Here is a 23,083-nt window from a genome sequence, read left to right as displayed (position 1 = left end):
AAGCCAGTCATGTGAACACAATAGCTGCTGCATGCCTTGTGCTGCAGTTACATTGCAATCAGGACAGCAGCTACACATCTGTCAAGCATTAGGTATTTTTCACATAGACCTTCTGCAGGAAGATGACTGAATAAAATCCATTGGGAGATGCCAGTTCAGTCTAATCACAGGATAAAGCAAGATATGGGAGTGTTACTGAACTGTGAAGTCACTGTACTCATCTCTCATGCCCATCATGGAAAGATGTGAACAGGCACCCGCCTGCCTGAAGCAATGTGTGCTCCTGCAGAACAGTCTCCATAGTTGTAGTTGTGTCAGTCCTAGGGACACTGCAGGCAGCTGACCATTCTAGGTCATCTCTCCTGAATGTAATGTTAATACATTTAAAAAGATGATTAGTTGAACTGACCCATCTTTTTGTCAGCTTTTCAGTCTGGCTTCAGAAATCCCATAATAGGATTTTACTCTTCTGCAACAGTTCACATAGAAGCCCTGTAGAATTCATTCCAGAGAGCTTTTACTACAGGAAAATAAGCTGGTATATCATTTCACTGCACTAAATTTCAAATACAGCAAAAATATGAAGAGTAACCAGGTTCAGCATTGATTTGCATGAGGTCATTTGAACATTATTAGTATTCCTATAAAAAGCACATGTGCTGTAGCAAATTCAAACTGCATTGCAGGAACATGGTGAAAGAGGGAGAGCATTGGAACTGTCTCACCAGCCTCCTCACCCACTGAACAAAAAAAGACAGCAGCCAACAAGTCAGACAAAGTAAGCAGGAGGCCTATATTTGGCAGCTCATTTTTACATGCAGCTCCATTTCAGAGAAGCAACTGAAGTGGTAGCGCGTTTCAATCCACAACCTTCATTCAGCTACACAGAAATTTGCTAAAATCTGTACGTGGCTGAAATTTTACATTTTCTATTTCAACCATTCTTGAGGATTTTCTTAAGACTAAACATGCATAAAGCTATTAAAGTACACACACGCGGACTCCCAAGACTATCCTAGTGATATTTCGCTTGCCAGTCTTCCATGTTCCCAGGCTTTAGAACAGCAACCTGAAATTTGGAAGAATAGGATGTTTGTACACATTTTATGCTGTTCCAAATTTGCACAAATACTCAGCTTTCAAAAAGATGTCATGTAAATGAACCTTGAAACCTGCTGAATGGGATAAAGGGGTGAAGGAGGCAGTGGGAAGTATTGTGGGCAGTTCTGATCTCCTCTCAAAATGCAGGGCTAGACAAAATTCACAGAGAGTTAATTCACAGTGTTTAAAAGGTAGGGAAATGCCTGTTATAAATGTCGAAGGCTGAATGTAGAAAAGGAAAAATCAGATAGAGCTTCAGAATTATGACTTGCATAGAGACAGTAAGACGAGATGGCTCATTCACCATCTCTTTCAGTGCAAGAACCAAGTGGCCTCAAATGAAGTTAGCAAGAACCAAGCTCTAAACAAAAAAAAAGGGTTGTTTTTCCATACAAAATCAGTAGAGCTCTGTATCTGCTTACCATATGGATTAAAGAGAAAACAAATTCATGGAAGAGACACCGATCAGCAGTTACTGACTACATAGATACCATATTACCTCAGGCGTTTCTGTGTTAAAAATACTTGGAGCTGGGAAAGGACTAGAGGATGCTGGTCATATACATTTGTGCTGTACTCATGTTCTGTCCTAGACATTTGCTTTTGAATTCTATTGAAGGCAGGACCTTGGGCCATACTTTTTATTCTTAAAAAAAAAAAAAAAAAAAAGCCTCTTCATACATTTATTTCCATGCTGTTATCTCTCAAGCGATAGTAAGCCATAAAGAACAAGTAATATGTCTATTTGTGAAGTCCCAGAGATTTAAAGAAGGCTTAAAGTAGACAGGTCCCAGAGGACATCTAATGGAGTCCTGAACTGTATCAATCTTATATTTTTTATTCTTGCCAAGGGCTGGTCTGTCCAGGCTTTGCTGCTTGCATACATTCACTCATCCCAAGAACAGCAAGGAGGAAAGGAGAAATGTGGCATGGAGTTTATCAGCTTAGAGCCAGAGGGGTCACAGTACGTCACAGGGGAAAGTCACTCTCCCTAATTTTCAACCATTATGTAAAGGAGGCAACTTGCTCAACAAAATGAGGAAAAAAAGGCTTCAGTAGGCTCTCCCAGACAGTGATTCAGAGTTCAACACCTACTCAAAAATCTTCTGAAGGTCTTTCCATCTCTCCTAGGCAGACAAGCTGGCAAATGCAGAAATCCAAGCAAAATGGCTAAATTTAGGCAAATAAATACCCCTTCTTGTGCAGATTGGAAATAGAGACAGAGCCTAAAGAGAGGACCATAAAATAAAACTGCTTGAAGACTGCCCAGGAATGATGGTATTTTATCATGTCATCACATCTAGTAACCAGAAAATGTAATTGAGTCACTCAGTAGGCAGTTTGATTTGATTTGATTTTTCTTTGATGTTTATAATTATATCCCATGCTAGCAGCAGAGAGGGTTGGGCTGTGACAGTGATAACTGATAACCTAGTAGTGCATATTTTTGCCTCCAACATCACGAAAGTAGCAAGTCGTGATAAACCCTAGCAGCAACAAGGGCTAAAGATGAGACTTTCACACAAAGGCTTTTGCAGCTTTTCTGACATCATTACACTGCCACTCTGTAGAAATCAAATGGTGTTTATCAGCATAGCAGGGCAACCTTCATTTAGCAAAATGCTGGTGTTAGCTGAGCTACTCTGCGGCTCTGGAAAGCCTGGAGGGGTTCATTTACACAGGAGCTAACGGGCTGAATTGTGCACTTCTTCCCAAAATCCAAGCCTCCATGCAGATATTATCCCAGTTTCACTATCATTCACCGACCTTTGCCTTCTGTCCTTCTGACCAAATGTAAATTGCATGGATTAGCTCTTTTCACAGCTGTATGAACTACTTCAGCTAACAGTTGCCTAACTTTCAAAAGCATAACAGCACTCATATCACAATCCAGGCAAATACTTCTCACAATTCCACTCATTTCATCATCTAAAAGTCCTTGAATTAATGTAGGTTCATAATTATCCAAGTATACAATTAATTGTTTTCGGATCAGTCCTTTTATTATGATTTTTTTCACCCTCTCTCAATTACGCTCAATTTAAATGTTTCCAGCTGAAACATCCTGAGATAAATACTCTTGTGACTACTATGACAATAGATAGTTCAAAGCACAGCATAAATGTAGCAGATTTTACCTGTTTGGGAACACAAAAGTCAGATAGTATCTTGAATTCAATAGATAATTGAAGCTATGCCTACTAGTCTCCTGCTGTTTTAATACAGTGAGCACTCTGTAATTCTAAATTGTATAATGACATCTTAAACTGCTGTAATGCTGAAGTGTGTTGCCTATCCCGTGCTCAGGAATAGATGTGCAGTAGTTATGGAAATGTCTAGCAGCGTGAATTTTTAAGAATATGTTGGACAAGCTGCTTCTGACAGTTGCTTTAGTATAGTTGACATTACTTTCAGACAAGGGGATTATCTTTCTTGATTTTTCCCAGACCTATTTTGTAGAATTTCACAGCATAGCAATATTTAAGCCACAGTACAAATTTATAAAACAGCAGCAGTTTGGATACTTCAGGATTTGGTTTGACCACACGGCCTTCTGAAGTTTCTTCCAGCCTGAATTTTCCTCTGATTCTCTGCATAGCTATACATACTGCTATATAAAAAACTGTTCCCCTCTGCTTACCACTGTGATTTTAGAGGTCAAAGTTTCACAAATGGAGAGCTACAGAGGAGGCTGGTACATGTCTGCATATAAAAATGGTTCTTCTTCTGTACATTTCATACCTTTAATCTTGTGTACATAACATCTCCCATCTGTTTTCCTCCATATTGTGGTCTGCTTATACTCCCCCTCTATTTCTCTCATCTGTTCTCTTTTCCTCTGGGAAACACCACATTCTAAGAATTTTATTGGATATTTCTATGTGTTTAGAATTTGTCCAAAATGTTTTATCATTCTGAAAGATCACATCTAACTGAACTGTATTTACAGATAAACTTCAGGAAAATGAAAAAAAAATTAGAATTTTAATTTGCAATAAAAGTAACAGCTTGGCTGCTACGACAATAAACTTTTATGTAATTAACTTTGTGGGATTGTAAACACTTTTCCCTATATATAATAGATTATGAGTATGTAATAAATTGAGTTGGTTTCAAGATCTCAGCACAGACATAAAGGGGAAAAGAAAAAAAAAATTATCACCTTAGAAAAAATGTAACATTCTTAAATTCAATCTTCAGTGTAACTGGCTTCTTAAGCTTCATAATCTGACTAGTATAAATGAGCTTTTGGTAAATGGTATAATTTACATGTACTTAGAGCATGTTATAACCCACACAATACTTTTATTTCTTTCTCTAAAATTTGCTTCTTAGGAAGTGTTTTTGACAAGAAAAACAGCTTCATGACTTCATAAGAACAAAAATATTTGGAAATTGCTTCTAGTGACAGACAAAATTTAGCTATGCCCAAAGCACCATTAAAACTGTAAAATTAGTCTATTTATTTTTCTAAAACTTAGGGACTACATAGCCGATATCCCAAATATTGAAGTCAATGTTATTCTTTCCTCATTATCATTATTCCTGGTTTCTTACTCCTTAGGTTAAGAAGGATTTGGAGATGCTGAGAACTGAATGGAGATGTGAAAACCATGCAACACCTTATTTCACACAAAACAGAGCTCAGACAAGTTTAAGACGTTCATGTGACCTGCAGTTGTTCATACAAGCCAGGGAGAAGTTCCCTCTAAATCACATGGCATCAGTAGCCTTTGTATTCCAATCACAAATCAGCCAAGTCTGAACACCACAAAACTTAGTTCAGTCTAAAGTTTGTTTCCTGCTCTTTTCATTTAAATCAACCATAAATTTTTAAATTAAAAATAAAATACATTAAAAATAAATAAATAAAATACACCCTCCTCCAGCCCCTCCCCCCCCCCAAAAAAAAAAACCAAAACCAAAACAACCAACCACTACACACCACAAACACACAAACCAAACCGACACCACCAAACTTATAAGCCAAAATTCCAGTATTACACACATAGCTGAGCCCTCTCCAAACCTCACCACCATGTACAACATGGTTATCAACACCTGTTTTTTGTTCACTGAAAGCAGGATCTAGGTTCTTGGGTATTTTTGTGGCATTACGTCACTTAAACTATTCAAAACTGAGATGAAAGTTACTGAATGAAAGAAATTTTCTTGCAAAAGCTCTATTGCCATTTTTCTGTATATGATGATTTTAAAGAAATATACCAAACCAATTATTTTGTGAGTTCACCTACGAGAATGAGTAAAATCAAATTGATAAAGACCTTACAGAGTTTCCATGTGAGTGTCCTGATAAGCTTTAAATGACTTTATTAAGGCAGAATAGCAATTTTTCAGATTTACTTCATAAAATGAAAAGAACTCTCCATTTAAACTCATGGCCACATTTGAAAGTAAAAAGAACTTAATTTTTAGATGAAAACAGCAAAAAGAATTTTTAAGAACCAACTGAATTAGAAACACAAACCATGAAACAGCTGGTTCCACTGCTTTAAGAAATGACTGAGGTTCGCATTCATTCCTGGTTCATTCCACATATAGAGATATATTAATACTAATCCTTCAGAATATCCTTCCTGACACCAGGACACTGCCCAAGCTTGTACCCATCCTTCGCAAATGCTCATAACTGGGAAAGTCAATCCAACCTGACAGGACTGAGAATTATGACCATGTCACTTCAGTCTTTAAAAGCATTTTTACAATGTATTGAAAGAATAAAAAATAGGGTTCTTCCTAAAGAAACCATAATTAAGTATCAATGTTCATATTCCACCAAGAGACACATGATTTAAAAACTATATTATGATAGAATTGTTACTAATGAAACACTGGTTAAAGCCATCCACTTACACCTAGAATATAAGGGGGACCTTTTTTCCCCTGTGGTTGTCCTTTTGATGAATTAAAAAACAACCAACCATAAAAACCAAACCTGCTGTGACCAATATCTCACTCAGGTCAAGGCCTTGTATGCATAAATACGTAGTGAGAGCCCTCATCACAAGGATTTCCAAGCTTTTGATACCTGACATCTGACACACGAAAGTTTAAGCAACACACAAAACATTCTGATGTTCTACTGACAAACAAGATCAATAAACTACAACCAAACTAAAAATGTTTACTCCAACAAGCATGAGAAAGTCATTGCATAAATATTGGGTTTGATGACAATTATAAAATATCAGATAATATTTATGTAAATATACATTCAAATATTTATATTTTTCCAGAAACTTACACATATACTAACATATGACCTTCAGATTAGGCACCACATATTAAAGTGCATTTTTAATGATGTTTGAAGGAACTGAAATGACACCCATTTCCCCACCACATGTGTTTAAATGCAGCCTATGAAGTAAAAATAGTATGGCTGTCCCAAGAGATTCATAAAGTAGTCCCATATATCCAGGTAGGCAGTATTTACTTATAAGACTCAAATTGTGCTAGGAAAATTGAAGAGAGTTCTGCCATTGGTGTTGGAGAAAGTGAGACTGGCTATTAAAGTGGATTCAACAATGGAAAAAATATCATAATAAGCACAGGGCCTGGTAACATTACCCTGCGTTCAGCTTTATATAAAAAATATGGGAATGGTTGGCTTGGAAGTCTGATGATAAAGAAATTTGAGCATGTACCATGGAGCAGTGAGTAAATGCATATTCCTGAAGCCTAGTCCAAATATTTTATAGTGTGCGCATATAAAGCTTAACTAAAAAGATATCTATTCAGTATGGCATAAAATAAGAAAGTAAATAATTAAGATAAGAAAGACATGATACAATTATCATTAACTTAGCCTTTCCCTAAGGTTTAAGAACCTGTAATTGAGATCCATGGGAAAAAAAAAAAACAAACATCACAGTAGGTCTAATTTTATCAAGCTTTAATTAAATTACTGAGCTACTAACTCAGTTCAACAAAGCTGGTTTTGTATGGCTCTGCTTTTATTCCATTTTGGTGCTTTTTTTTTGTAATAAAGGTGAAATGCAAGGCCTATATTCAGGAAATTATTTAAGCATATTTTAGTTGTAACAATGGACTATCCTTAATGAGATCTATATATGCCTTTTAGTATCTTGCTGAATGTTAAGTGAATAGATGCTTAAAAAAAAAAAATAAATTAGAAAATCAGAAACTTGAGGCCCAAATCCCAATCCAAGCTCCACTGTTGCTGTGCTGGAGGTCTGAGCTGCTTGGTGGGTGTTCAGGTTGTCTGAATTGCATCCAGAAATACACTGAGCTATTAACATGGCAGATGCCAGAAAGCTGCATGAGTTGAACCTCTGGTGTGTTTGGCAGGAAATTTGAAGTTTAAAATTGGCTATAAATTTTAGGAATCTGAAAACAGGTGGTACACTCCAATTTGAACAGAAACTGAAGAAACTGGCATTGACTTCAGTGAGAGGAGGAGACGACCTTCGGTTTAGGAGATCAGAGGTCGGTACAGGTCCAGCCTTCCAGCCTGCATTCAGATCACCAGTCACACTGCATTTACTGCAACCCTATCTAGGCTTCTCGCGTTTCCCTCTCTAGCCAGGAATCAATACTGAATTGGAATTTGGGTCCCTGTAAAGGCACTGTGAAATAGTTCATGCATTTCTGAAGTATAAAAGTTCTGGCAAGCCAAAAATGTGCAAAAAATCAAATAGAAGCTCTATTCTATTTTATATGCCAGCTGTCTAGAAGGAGTTGCAAATGGCACTAAAAATTAGAAGAAAGGAATGGGTGTTGTATTAGTGCTCTGTCTCTACTCAGCCACCCTCAGCAATGGATGCATTTGGCAAGACTGCACAGATGTCTCCGAGAGCTGAAAGTGGAGATGTGAGTGCAAAATTTTCAGGCAGCACCATCACAATTTAAAACTCAAAAATCATACATGATAATTAATGTCAGGAACAATACTAGGAGCTCTGACTTAGGCCAATATATTCCCAGCAGGTGGCATGGTCACTAAGGACAAGTAGCCCAAAAGCAGTGTTAGCACATATATGTGCACACACACATCAATGCAAAAGGAGTCTGTTTGCTATCTGTTCTCTTTCCTGACAACATCTTAAGAGCGCTTAGGAAGAAAGAGGTGGACCAGATTAATTACACTGGTAACATCTGTCTCCTCAACAAACAAACAAAAACCCAACCAAACTCTTTCCTAGAACAAATACAGGGTACAAAAGGATCTGGCATGCAAGTGTAGCAGAATACATAAAGAATAAACTCAAAAATTGTAAAGATATTTCTCATGCATGCAGTGAGCTCTTGTACAGATACAGAGCATGTACACATACACAAAGCAGTTTTGTGGTGCAGAAGATGCAATCAGAAGAGAAAAGAGGTGCAATTTCTGAAGACGAAAAACCTTAATTCTGCAGGGGACCAAAATTGATCTGCTGTGCCTATGCGTAGAATAAAGCATTTTCCAGATTCCCAACCAACTGGGAATTCCAGTTCTGAAGGTAATAATTAAAGTCCAGCTTCACACTGCAAAAAGTAGCTGAGCTGGCACAGGAATTTTCCTGCTTTTAGGCAATCAGGGGTGGATCAGAATGGCAAAGAAAAATTTATGGAGAAAGATAAAGATGAGACAGTTTTTGAGATTACTGAATCATCAGCTACTGACTGACAGCTGAAATTCTAAAAATCCCATTGGTCCAGTAAAACAGTCACTATGGAGAGTGTGGGTAATGCTAACTGCTTTTGAAAAAATCTTCTCCATTGAAAAACATCATACAGGAAATGTAGGAAAAGTCATCAGGCATGTTGGTAAAAGCCAAATCTACACATGATAAACGCTCAATGCAAAATGTGAGTGTGGTAGAATTCTGTAGTTCTTTATAGGTTCACACAAAACATCTGAGCCATTATAACTGGAATAATCTGGACATTTGCAGTGGTTTTTAAATGTAAAATTGTCATCAATTTCAAAGGAATTATGCAGTAACATGTTACAAACTACAGTAAGTAACAACGTTGCAACATTTTAAGTTTAAAATAATCCTTAAACAATAAAAAGACCTCTTCCTGATTTTAATAGACTTAAGGAGATGTGCATGACATATTTTTACGAATTCATTCTATTATCATTTGTGATCTTGATTTGTTTTAATTCTGCAAAATACTTTTCCCTAGATACCATATTTTCATTTGAAAAATAAATACCTACTAATTAATGTATTTTTTTTGAGCAATTTAAACTCTAATCCTTCCTATTCCAAAATAAAACAAGTAACTAGCCATTGCTTATCTACTTGAAAATAAATACAGCTCAGCCTTGGAAAATCGAGAGGTTAGTGACAGTCACCATGAAATCTAATCCTTATAAGAAATCTTTATCAGTATAATAATACTTTTCCATTTTTGTCAGACCCTTTGCCATATTATTGTGTACTTTCACCATCAGAATATCAACATACAAGAATAAACTTCTTAATAATAATCTTCGTATTTTCTGTAGCTCCTTAAACAGAGCCTGTCTCCTTTTTTTTCAGACTGAAAGCTTATTCTTAACACACATCTCCATTGTCACTGAATTACTGTAGTGTGTTTAAAGTTTAATGACACGGCTACTCCGGTGATGAGTCTCTAGAGACTATCACCTACTGACAGACCCATCTAAGTTTCAAAGACAGCAGAAGTGCTAAAAGTATACACAAGCAGTATTTGTACAGGGGCAAATGAGAAGCCCTGCCTTCTCTAAAGACGTGTGTAGCAGCAAGTGCAGTCCAAGCCTGGGGTGTTATTCACACACTGCTCAAGAGGCTGCTGGTCCCAGAGACCTCTAGGGAAAACTAACAGAAAAAAAACACCACACTCAGAACAAAAAACGCCCACCATCTAATGAAGTTAGATTAAAAATCACACAGATCTTGATCATCAATTGCTAAAATTTCTTGAGAAGACTTCTAAGAACTTTGTGTTTCAGAGCTCCATATCATCAATTTGAATAGCTTCTTTTTCACATAACCAGCTTCAGTTGTACTATAGAAATCTCCAAAGTGCAACCAAAGAACCCAACATTTACAATGGCTTTCTCCAGTTACTGACCTTACCTTGTTTCTTAGAGCAAACTAGTGACAAAGTAGCCTCTCCACAACTGTGACAGGTCCACTTCTATGGGAAAAAAACCAAACCAAACCAAACCAAAAAACTAAAAACACTAATCAGGATCTGCTAGTTCAGACTCACCAAATTTTGTGTTCGCATCAGAAGGGGTAATATTACCACTACTGTATTCTTAAAACACTGCGGGGGGGAGTGGATTCTTGGATATACATGTAAATTATAGTAATCTAAATTCATAGCTTACAAATACGAGTTAAACCTCAGAAATTCATTTTATAGTGGGGGTCTTTGACATTTAACTTTATGTTCATTTTCAAAGAATTATTCATCCTATATCAAAGACATAAATTCATTCTGGAAAACAACCAAAAAGCATTAGTTCTTGCAAAACAAAATTTCATACAAAGCATATTTTCTAACCTCTAAGTAACAGTCATTTTGCCAATTCTGTAACAGTTTCTTCATGGTTAGGGCCAAAGATGCTATTACCTGGTTATAGCACTTCAGAAATGTATTGGTGCAAATGTGAGCAAAATCTAATCCAATGTATTAAGACAGAATTAAAGAAGCTTCCAAGATGCAATAATTAATTTGCATGGACAAGCAATAAGCAGCTACTAGTAGTCAGTGAAAAAATGGTAACAATATCATCAGCAATTAGAAAGACTTCACCTATCAGCCAAAGGGTGGTCAGGCACAGGAACAGGTTGCCCAGAGAAGTCATGGGTGCCCCATCCCTGAAAACGTTCAAGGTCAGGGTGGAAGGGGCTTTGAGCAACCTGGTCTAGTGGAAGGTGTCCCTGTCTATGGTAGAGGACTTGGAACTAGGTCACCTTTAAGGTCACTTCCAACCTGAATTGTTTTATGATTTTTAGCATTACCACTTCACTTGAAAAATCAAAAATAAGACTAAATATTAGCCATAAATCCTGCAATTGTCATTCCTGAAGTCAGAGGGCCTGCATTAATATGTTCTCTCTCCATAACCTGTGGAAACTGAGGGCTAGGTAAAGCTTGTCATGCTTGCAACTGGAATTTCTCAGTGTAGGCAGCAGAAACGCAATCCTTCCAGTGAGAACCAGACATAACATGCATGTGCCATGCACATAGTCTGGGCATACACTGTACATCTAATGTTGTCACACATTAAACATACTCTGAATGTGGTGATCAAATGTATAGTGTAAAACATTTTTTATAAACTAAAAGTTTCCATGCACTGTGTGGTTCCTCCACGTGTGCACTGTAGGAACTCCTGGGGTTTCCAGCAGGCAGCAGCCCAGGGGAAGCTCAGTACAGCAGTTCTTGTTGGACTGCCCAACATACAGAAATATTTGACAAATGACGAATCCACCCAGGCAAAAATTAACCATCTGGGAAGAGTCCAAGGCAAAATCAATGCATGCACATCTAGAAGTGAGATCAAAAGCCCTGACAATTCTCTGAGGGAACCAACTGCCTATTAGGCTACTTTCATCTTCACCTCCTACCCTGATCTATTTATGCATGTTCCACATTTCTCTGACAAAGGACTCAGAGAAAGTTGTTCACACAACTATATACCTAGTGGATGAAGCTTCCATCAAAAATCATATATTCACAAAATATTCACATTAACAAAATCTGTGAAATTAAATGCCTGCCTTCACATGCAGTTATAAGATCCTAATTTTGATTTTTCCCCATGAAACAAAATTATTTCAGGACTTCATCAAGCTCTAAACACACCCTCCCTTCCCCCCAAATCTAGATAAACTTTCTGTGTTCCTTCAGAGTTATAAATGGAATTGCCTTTGCCCTCTTGAAACCTTCCCAAAGTGTGCCTTACTGTTAAAGTTACACATCTGTCTTATTCCTACGTTGGTCTACAAGCAAATTTTCATTTTAAAGTGTTTAAACTCTTGCAAGTTTAGGCTCTGATGCAATCCTCAAAAACTTATCATGTAACTGGCAATTTTACAAGTTTTCTGAGAAAATACAGAGGATTACTGGTGCAGGGACGGTGTTATTTAAATTTCCTCAGAAAACAGGGTTGGTCTGAACTACACTAAAGGGGCTATGCAGAGAGGCTTTCATGCCTGTAGCTCAACTGCACCTATTACAGTGGAAATATGCATTTCAGTTTAACAACTGGTATTTATGATTCTGGGAATACCATTAGCTACTGTGGTGATGCAAATTGGTTTCATAGTAATTTTGAAACAAACTTTTAACTCCATGGGATTTTGTACATGACTGTAGGCATCTATTTACAGTTACCCCTCCTGCAGCTATTTAAACAACTGTACATGGTAATTTACCAGGAAGTATCAAAAAACAAGAAAGGTCAGTGTTTTCACATTTATTTAAGACCTTCTGTCTTGCATTAAGGTTGCTAGTTTTTTGGTTTTTTCTTGAGAGTTCAGCCAGAGGTGTCCAAAATGAGACTGAAGGACAACGTACAGTCAAGAAGAATTTATTTTTGGAGCTTTTACTGGTAGTAGCTGCCCTGCTCTTTTCATACACCTGCATTTCATTGTCAGTATATCCTGCCATTTATTCAAATAGAATGCACAAGCAATTTGTTACATTGCATTCTCGTGAATATATAATCCACCCAGAAAATTATCACACAGCAGTTGGTGTATGCTTATATGAAGTATCTACCAAAAAAGTAAACCATTTTCCTTCACGTTTTAATTGTCTGTTCTCACCAGCTATGTGATTTTAATGCCTCAATAGCCATCTTAGAAAGCACAGAACACTGTAGCTAAAGAGAACCCTTTTAAATTACATTTTCTACATTATTATTTGCAATGGTCTTTGAATTCCTTTTTCGGCCTATTTTTCTGATGTCTTCCAATTATTCTTGTTTTCTGCTTGCCTGTCCACATGAGAAAAAATTGATAGTTCTTGTTCACAGTTTCTATGAGGCCTTTTTAGTATAATATATCTTTCTGACTTGACCTCTTTTTCTAGGGACATACAAAATATAACTCTTGTTTAAAAAGTAACTGCTCCCAGCACTTGAGAAGTTCACCCAAGAGAACAGCCAAAAATATGAAGCATGAGGGAAACACTATGTGGGAGTATCACAGCTAGAATTCAGATGAAATTTCAAAAAATATTTTACTAATGAAAAATTCTAGTGATTTTCAGGAAGACTCAGAATTCCAGATCCCATTTTCCATAATTATTCAGAATAATTTAAAACTTCTATACATATTCTCAAAACAAAGCTGACCCACATAGTCACAGTCTTTTAAGCAAATGCCATCAACTTTGAACGACCTCTGGAGAGAAGAAGAGTGAGCACAGCAGTTGTACAATAGATTCTCACAGCTCACGCAACATTAAGTTTGGATACTCAGAGAATCCAGGAAGCCAAAAGCATTTTTTCATCTTCATCCAAAAACTCGGGACAGCATAGGTGAACTCAAAGAGTGTATTTGTGACCACGTCTCCTACTTTTTACTCTTTATGTATCTTTAGATGCCTAGAAGATCCCAGTTAATGCTACGCATCATGGCTCATTGCCTACCAGCTAGTTATTATTGTCAGCTTCTAGCCCAGTTCTGAATAAAAGTGAGTACATTAGTTTTGATCCAAAAGGAACTAAAGGGCTCAGTTTGAGTTTATTGCAAACACCAGCTTCTTTCCTAGCAGAATAATACAATTGAGATCAGCTGAAACACTCTCTTATAGGAGCTCTCTAGTTTACTGGAATGAGACTGACAACAAACAGTTGCGAATTTCAAAAATCTGGAAACAACTTAATATTCTTGATTTATCTTCCAGAATTTAAATGCAATCTCCTGTCATCTTCTCTTCCCCCATCTTTTCTAGGAATGCAAGTAGGCTGAAAAGTGTAGGCTTGGGAGTTAGACAGACTGAAGGAGTAGGTTTAATATTTAAACTTGTATATTAACTCAAAATTTTTGAGGTTATGTTAGGAAATATTCTCTTTGGAGTTAAATATATGTACATAGATGAAAAATAAATACATCTATCACCCATGTTCTATGGTAATAATCTGTATTTCTTAAATGGGAAGCTATGCATGTCACGCAGTCTGAAGCTAAGTGACAAAGGACACCAATCCTTGTCTTTTGACTACAGCTGACAGCTGTCTTTGTCAGACCATGTCCTCTCAAACTTGTGGCCATTGCCCATGAGATCCTTCTGAGCTAGATCTGTTCTAATACAAATTAAGACATGCTACTTATTTCTTGCAACACTTTATAACACTTCTTTAACACTGGTTTGTTAACTGAGAGTACTTTAGTCACAGCCCTAATATCCATCTCAAAGGGAAAAGGACATTGATTGGCAGATCAACTAGAACACCAAAATTGAAAAAAAAAAAAAAATCCAAAACATATTAACATATTAAAGCTAACTACCTGATCTTCAATGTGAACAGTTTAACCAAGGCAACCCTATGAGCAAAACGCAACTATGCAACTGATATTTCAGTTAAAAATGTGTCTGTCAACAGTGTCAGAACTCAACTGGTGTATTGAACAACTACATAAAGAGAATTATACAACCTCATCAATAACCTGATCGCATATGAGGTAATAAATTATGCACAATAATCCACTGCACAGTAATACAGTGAACTGCAATATCCATTTCAGTAAACAAATATCTAGTAGGCAAATACAAGCCATGTTAGATTATCTTGATTTAAAAAAAATAAAAAGGACAACACAAACCCCATGTAGTATCCCTTTCATATTCATTTGGAAAGGGAGTTACTTTAGTTGTAAAAGAAAAGCTATACATCCATCAAGACAGTAATCCGTGTGAACACACCAATCGCACAGCTAACATAGAGAAGGAGGATAAACAAAGACGCATCAAAAATATTGTTTGATTGACACTAGTGCCCAAAGACCTCTATTAGGATAAGGACCTGGTTGTTCTAACTGGATTAAATTTTTTATTATGCAAGAGAGATGGTCCCTATATTGGGGATTTGACTATATGATATTTATGCTGGAAATCTTGTGCCTCTGTTCAGAAAACGCTGAGATGTTCAAAGCTTTTTTGATTTTGCTTTTGTAAACATGCACCACATGCTAAGCTTTCCACCTCCATATTTCTAAGTAGCAGAGTTTTGTAAAAAGCAGCTCATAGGACAAGCAAAACGAAGCAATAAGCAAAACACCATTTTCCCCAGTCCCCTACAACATTGATCTATTCCTGAAAACATCATCCAATTATAGAATCAGTTTAGACTGGGTAGATTTCCTGGGACAAACCAAGTCATGCATAAGCACACGTTTTGAGAACAGTTTTTCACTGCAAGTGAGCAAAATTTCAAAGCCACAGAAAGACAGAATCACACAAAGCTCCAAATGCCTTTGGTTGGGAGGGACCTCTTGAGATCACATAGTCCAACCCCCCTGCTCAGCAGAGTCAGCTAGAGCAGGTTGTCCAGAACCATGTCCAGAAGGGTTTTGAATATTCTCCAAGAATGGCTTGAGCCAAACTAAAGCCTTAGTGTAAGTTTGGCTCCCTCTGCCTTTTCAGGAATGATTGACATATTTTCTCATGTGACAATCAGCTCTGTTTAGTGCTATTGTTTCAGTTGCTGTCAGCTCAAACTAAAAGCTCTGCAGCAGTTTGCTCAATTCTGCCTAACTTCCTATCAGAAGGGCTGATTAATTATTTTTTTGTAAATATTCAACGGGGTTATTAAAGTCTAAACCCTCAAAATCTTAAGGTACACAACTGCAATACTCTATCGTTGAAATATAAGAATATTATATTCTCTGCCCATTAACTTTCTTTTATCCAGTACAGGAACAGTGTCCTAGGCTGACATATAAAAGACAGACCTAGCTAACTAAAATGCCACAGTAGTCTCTTCCCGTTGCCAATAGATATCTAAAACCTGAGGGGAAAAATACACTCCGAGTGACAGCTCTGAAATAAGTCAATGTGTGACAGTAATCAGTTCTCTTCTGTCAAGTTGGGTTCCAGGAATAAGTTTTCCAGGCTATGTGCCAATTGTCAAGGAATAAGAACAATGGCACAAAGTTGTACTTGGCTGTTTCCCCCAGAAATCAAGATTACCAGGTTTCAGCTAAGAGGAGAGCCAGTTACCCGAAATGAGGAAGTTTCTGGTCGGTTGTGACAAAATCAAGAGATAATGGCTGGCTCAAAACTAGGCTCTGAAATGGTGAATAGAAGCGATAGAAGAGACCATGTCTATACATGAGAGGTTTGTGCAGTTTTTACAGGATGATGGACCCAGAAAATAAAGAATGAGTAATGCAAAAAAAGAGAGGAATGAAGTTACAAGATGAGAATCAAAGGGCTTTGTATCAACTATAAGGATGTAATAATCAAAGCAAGAACCAGTGAGTGTGTAATCTCAGTGCTATCAGCTGGAAGAAGGGACAGATGAGTGGCATTGTCTCTGATGGGGAAAGGATGGTTCAGAGCCATATCATGTCAGGAACAAAGACCAAATGTAAAGGTGACACTGAGCAACAAATACCCCCACTTCTAATAGGGGAAAAAACCTCTCCTTCCCTCTTTTTGTGTCACAGATCTCTTCCTCCTGACAACTCATAAGAGCAGATAATCTGAAATTAGAAAGTGGAAAACCTGTTATGAATTTCTGGAGTGCAAATATCACTGACAAAAAATGATCATTTCCTTTCTCTAAACTGTCCCTAGCTGAAGGTCTTTCTGTCCTTTTCCTTCACAACAAAGAATCTCAACAATACCACAGAAGTTGTAACAAGAATGTGAAAACCATACCTATAAATGTAAAGGACTTAGAATAGTCAAGAGGGAGAAAAAAAACCAATCCATCAGCCACAACAACAACAACAACAAATAAAAAATACAATAATTAAAAAAAAGGGGAAATAACAGAAAAAGGTACAGAGAGAAAGAATTGCATGCTGCTAGGGAAAAGGAGGTTAACAGAAGATTTAAGGATGGGAGGTGATGTGAGACAGTCAAAGAGAACATCTGTAGGCAAGTAATGTCTGAGCCTCTTCTCCAAAAGTTATGAAGAAGGTAAGTAAAATATAATATCACGGGGGTAAGTTAACATCAGCTGCCTTACCCTTGGTGGTGACAAGGCTTAAGTAAGTACTACACATAAAACCATGAAACAAAAGAAGGGATATACAGAATGAAGAGACTGCGATGCTCAGATGTGTTCAAGGGAAGGCATTAGAGAGAAATTTCAGCATATTCATGACTGATATATACAGCCATACTACATGACTTGTAGTGTCTCTGTGTGCTATGTGTGTGTCAACAGAGCCAGGCACAGCTCTGGGATCAGTTGTACTCTTTAATTGTTAGTGTTTTCTGTTCAGAAAAACAAACACACACAAATATACATCAACCACACACCACAGTCTGGGTGAGGTCACACTTGCTTTCGAAACTAGTGGAGTTTATGCACAAGCTATGCCCAACTCTGTGTCCATGAAGCCAGCAAACAGGCTTTGACCAGCTTTAATGTCTAGCTTAAATACAACCTAAGAGACATTTAGGCAAGGGTCACATGTGGACTCAATCTGAGATCACAGTAAACATCGAGGGCAAAAGAAATGCAGGAAAATGATAAGATAATGACAGAGAAGGAGGAGCAGACAAGCTACTGAATGAGGAAGAATGTGTGAAAGATTAGAAGCTTGGTGACAACAACATTTATCAGGGTGCCACAACAAGGAAGAGAAAAAAGAATACTTAAAATACAAAATTAGACATCTGATGCAAGTCATCAGATGAGAGAACATAGGTGAAATTAAAGTAACTGATCAAGTGAAAGCTGATAGAAAATATTAAGCACTACATGGGTAGGGCAATGGTGTCTGTTAGAGAAGAGCTGATAAGAAACAGTCAACAGGGTTGAGGAACACAGCACACCTGGGAGCCTGAGTGACCCCAAAACATGGAATATGCATGGTAAGAACTGGGGAAGAGGGAAGTGCATTACAGTCTGTTTCCAAGAATGAAGGGGTGCAAGAGCACTGTAAGACCATCAGAAAGGTATGGCACAGTGCTGAGGGAGTCACATCAGAGGGGCTGACGTTCGAGCATTAAACAGAGTTGGTAACGTTTCATGCAGACAATCAACTTCAACACCAACCTGGGCAGATAAAGTGTCTGGTTCATCTGGCTCTGGATTTCAGGACTTTCCACTCACTCAGAGCCTGGAAAGACTCCTCAGGTCTCTATGCTGTCAGATGGGTTGGCTTTTGGCCAGCATATCTCAAGTGCTCCCCTAAGAGGCTGCAGTCTCTCTTAGATTTCCCAGCTTCTCCAGTTTAAGTTTAAAACCAAATACTTCCCATTGCTTTGATTCCCATTTACCCTTAACCACCATGATGCAGCTATCAGCCTTGTCATCTCTCATCTGTCACTTTACAAGCTGACAGATGACTGCTACAATAGCAGGGATAATCCATATCTTTAGTACAAAGTCTTGATAGGTGTTTAAAAATTAACAAGAAACTTTCTCCTCTTGGTTATGCAAAAGTAATCAAGAGCAAACCCTTCAGGTAGCCTTTCTTAACAGTGAAAAATGTTGGTTCAGTAGTTAAATGATACCACACCTCTGTCTGCTAAGTACGCTTAAGAACTTTCTGCACTGTAAATTGGAACAGAGAACAAAATCTGATTTAATATATAAAATAATTCCCTCCACATGCCCCAGGCCCTTCCAAAACTCACTAAATTTCCTGATTCCGCAAGGTTGTGCCAACTAAAGGGAATAGCGAGGTGTATAAAAAACCCCACCAGAATGGTGTGTTTAAAGGACAGAAACATGGAATCTTTATTGCAGAAGAAAAAATATATTTGTCAAAGCATAGATTTAGTTATCCCTGCCACCTGCCCTTCCTCTTTGCTTTTGAATTCACTGAGCATTCCTCCAAAGACAGCAATGACTAAAGAGCAGGGCTCACCATACAGCAGTCAAGCTTCCAGCAATATCTGTGGATATCTATAAGTTCTTGCCACAGTTTTACTGCTGAAGTCCTCTGTCGAGCACAGCATGCTATGTAACTAACAAAAGTAAAATATTCATCACCTAACTGGACAGAGCAGACCTTAGGCTCTGACCTACATCATAAATGTGTTGAAAACAAATCTCAGTAAAAGGGGGACCTTGCCAGCAACTACAAGGTGATGACAGATGTCTCCAGCCCTGCAAATCTCACACCTGAGCCAAAGGACTCCTACTGAACCGTGGAGGCTCTGCAGACACCCTAGCCCAGGGTTCACAAATAACTTATGCTTACAATGTGCATCATCTGTGACTCAGATGCTTTTAATCTCACCTTTGCATGACTGGAGACCAACTCTAATAATTCTACTGCACAGATTCTCAGACGTGGGTGCGTAAACAGGACAAAGCCAAGCCACAAGACACTTAGTATTTTCTTCAAAAAAAAAAGGGGGGGGGACGGACTGCTATTGTGAGTAACAGTATCATAGAGTCTAAAGGAGCCAAAAACGAGACATAAGTGATAGTAAACTAAGTAGGCTCCTTTCCTAAATTCTTGAGTCTTGCATTTAAGACAGGAAGAAAGAACATTTCCATCATTTAAATCACATGGTTTACGGGGCTGGGGCTCCAAGAACATCATGACTTTCATAACGAGGAGTCCGCAACGAGCCTTGCTGGAGTCACCCAACGCCTCGTTGTCACGTTCCAGTTCCCACACCCCAAACCGAGCACAACAGCAGCAACTTCTCCTGGCATCCCGAACTCGGGGCAGCCGCTGCATCGCTCCCGCGGAACAGCAACAATCCCGACCCGCCGCCTCCCGACCCGTTCGGGCTGGACACCTGCTGGCCGGCAGCGCTTCTCAGGCGTGAAGAGCCCCAGGGACGGCGCTGCCCTGCGTGACCACCGTTCGCCCGGCCAGCCCGCGCCCGAGGTGCCGCTTTCGGACCCGCCGCAGCCCGCGCCGCCCCGGGCGGGGATACTCGCTGACCGCTACCCCGGGGAGCGCGGCCCCCGGCCCGTCGCCACCGCGGACCCGGCCGTGAGGGAGGGACGGGGGAGGCGGCCGGGGCGGAGTGAGGCAGAGGGCAGGGCCGGGAGGTGCCGCAGCCGCGCTCCTGCTGCCCCGACACCGCCGGAGCGGAGGGTCCCGCCGCCGCGCGCGCCATGTCCGGCCGCCCCGCGCCCGACGCCGAGCCCGGCTGCCCCCCGCGCGCCGCTGCCAGGTAGGGCCCGCGCCCCCGCCCCTCCCCGCGCGCCGCCGCCTGCGCGCGTGGAGCTGCGCCGCGTCGCGAGGGGCTGAGTAACGGCTCCCGGTACCGCCCGTCCCTGCCCGTCAACAGCAGCTTCGGGTGCAGCCGCTCGCCCGCGGATAACGGCTCCAGGTGCAGCCTCTTGCCCACGGATAACGGCTCCGGGTGCCGCCCGTCCCCTCCTAGTGAGGAGCCGCGCTAGGCGCCCGCGGGTCCGCACCGCCTGCCCGGTGAGTAACGGTTCCGGTCCCCTCCCGGTGAGCAGCCGCGCTGGACGCCCGCTGCCGGGGACCCGTACCTGGGCTTATCGCGGTACGGGAGCCGGGGAGCCCGCGAGGAAGGGGTACCCCCGCCTGAGGGCTGTCACACCGCGGCGGGGCGGTCGCAGGCGCCGGGCTGCGCTTCTGTGGTGGCCGAGGGGGAGCGCGGCCGGGCGGCTGCGGGGAAGGCGGTGGCGGCCGCGGGGAGCCGTCGCCGGCGGGAGCGGCCGCGGAGGTCGAAGGCTGGGAGCAGCCGAAACGGGCACCGTCCAGCTGTAGAAGGGCTGGGGATGCGCTGCTACCTGTCAGAAGGCGGTCAAGGCTTTGCTCCTACGCGAAAAGCAACAATTAAAGGGCTTTTCTTAAGAAGAAAAAATGTAGATTTTTGTCATCTGCTTTCGCTATAACAGCTTATTTTCAGACCGTAGTGTCTTAAGAAACTCGGTAAGTTATTATAATTAGTGCTTAATAAAATACCTTTGGGATATTGTGCTTAAATCACTTCGATGCATGTACCCTACCTCGTAAATCAGATTCCTTCACAATGAAGGAAAACCAAAAAAGCACTGTACTTTTATTATCCAAGCTCCATCAAACATGTATTTATAGCACTTATGAACAACAGATTAGCACAAAACTTCCTTCAAAACGGAAATTGATGCACAGATAGGAGCAGTCTACCGGAGATGCAAGATGCGGTTAAGCATAATTTTCGACAATCACAAGTAAATTGCATTTTGATGATAGGAGGCAGACAAAAGTATCACATAAATTGTACCATTTAAGTATGCTAAAGACTACCAGGGATAAAAAGCTATGTTGCAAATTATTACAATTTGTTTTGTTTTAGTTGTTTCCAGTGCAGTGTCCCAATGAGAGACAAGTAGTAAAAATAATAGAAATAAAGTTCTAAGAAAACACAGGCTTTAAAAGGAAGGTAGTGAAACGATATATAACTATCTGCACACTCAAGAGGAACTGGTTGGGGAAGGGAGAGGCTTAAGTGGGTGATAATTACTTGCAGGAGAAATTGCTTTTATTCACTTGAAGGAAACAAAAAGCTGTACAGCAGCCCCTCAAAGAGAGTTGGCTGAATAGTGCTTAATAATGTTTCTGCACTTTGATCTGAATTGCCTGACCTAGAAATAGCCCTTCCCGATTTTTCCCCTTGGTATTTCAGAGTGAAATGAACAGGATTCAGCTTTTTCCTTTTTTTTTTTTTTTGATGTGGATAGTAATTTTATAGGCAATTTCTACACACTGAATACCAAGGTGATTGTACAAACTTCAATATTTTGTGGGAAGCCACAATCTGATAGTGAGACTCAGAGTTTAAGGCCAGAGAGACTTCTAAGTTATCTGATCTGATGGCCTATATTTCACACTCTACAAGAAAAATTAGGTAGAATATAATCTTGACCCCAGTAACCTGGGTTAGGATGAAACAGATATTCCAAAGAGACAGTCTTAAAAGGTATTACGAATTAAACGAGCTGCTACTTTCCTTGCTTGTGGTCTTGCTTTCATTGTTACACATTTCCTTCCTCATAGGCATACAACCACCTTCCAAATCCACACAATTGTTGATAAGCTTTTCATCAGTGTATAAAACTGAGAAAACAAATCCTACTCCGCTCCAGAGATCTACCATCTGGTCATCTCCCCAGCTAGTTCTATCACCCAGAAAACATTATCTATTTCTGTAGCAAGGCCAAGGCTTACCTTGCTCTTGTGAGCAACATACTTTTCTCTTCTTCTTGAAGAATGAGAGATTTTATTCCTGTAGGTCAAACAAGTCAGACTTCCTTGCACCAAGAACTGTTCTCTTTTTCATGCCTTTTATCTCCTGCAGCTGGTATGTTGTCAGCTGCTTGTTATCTGTTAATCAAGGTAACCCTTTCTTTGCTGAACAGGTATATGTGCTTCATACATTCTGTCTGTGAATAAGGGTCAGAGGACTCCAGGAAAGAAGGTGACCAGGACAGTGAGTAACTTTAGGCCATTCCTGTCTTCACCAGGAAATCTTGGGGAAAAAGCACACCTGTGAAGACATGGGACAGATAACTTTTCCTCATACTCTTTCAGCTCATCATGCCCACCACACAGTAATTGGGCAACTTTAATTGGGAAGTAGTTACAGCAGCTGTCAAGAAATACAAACAATGAATGATAGATTTAGGAGTTAGCTTACCGAAGAAAGTTTTCACCGTGAAACTGTTATGAATCAAAGAGTATTTTGCATCTTCCCTACAGAATCACTTTGGGCACTGGCCTGGTTCTGCGGCTATTCACACCTTATCTACACTCAACTTCTTAAACCAAGGCCACAGCTCTGCTCACCTTGCTGACTCTTCTATCACACACTGCAATTGTTAACTGAGTTCTACATAAACTCAGGGTGCACCTTA

At 39.7% G+C, this 23,083-nt stretch overlaps 1 protein-coding gene and 1 long non-coding RNA gene across 10 annotated transcripts in view; one reads left to right on the top strand and one right to left on the bottom strand.

Moving 5' to 3' along the window:
• Nucleotides 1–22,485, bottom strand: part of LOC139828636 (uncharacterized) — a 153,180-nt gene extending 130,695 nt beyond the window's left edge. The window contains exon 1 of the long non-coding RNA XR_011740495.1: nucleotides 22,398–22,485. This is a non-coding gene — a long non-coding RNA (uncharacterized lncRNA). The remainder of the gene's footprint in view (nucleotides 1–22,397) is intronic.
• SPHKAP (SPHK1 interactor, AKAP domain containing) overlaps nucleotides 20,278–23,083 on the top strand; it is a 72,284-nt gene continuing 69,478 nt past the window's right edge. For 5 of the 9 annotated variants that reach the window (XM_065844693.2, XM_071812503.1, XM_071812502.1 and 2 more), the window contains exon 1: nucleotides 20,278–20,388. In XM_065844693.2, coding sequence (XP_065700765.1) covers nucleotides 20,330–20,388 — 59 coding nt within the window. In that variant the 5' untranslated portion in view covers nucleotides 20,278–20,329. The other 4 variants (XM_071812499.1, XM_071812500.1, XM_065844694.2 and 1 more) reach the window with 4 other exon arrangements.

The sequence above is a fragment of the Patagioenas fasciata genome, chromosome 9, assembly GCF_037038585.1.
Source record: "Patagioenas fasciata isolate bPatFas1 chromosome 9, bPatFas1.hap1, whole genome shotgun sequence".
Taxonomy (NCBI): Eukaryota; Metazoa; Chordata; class Aves; order Columbiformes; family Columbidae; genus Patagioenas; species Patagioenas fasciata.
The sequence above is the reverse complement of the archived record's forward strand: the minus strand, read 5'-3'. Positions and strand labels throughout refer to the sequence as shown.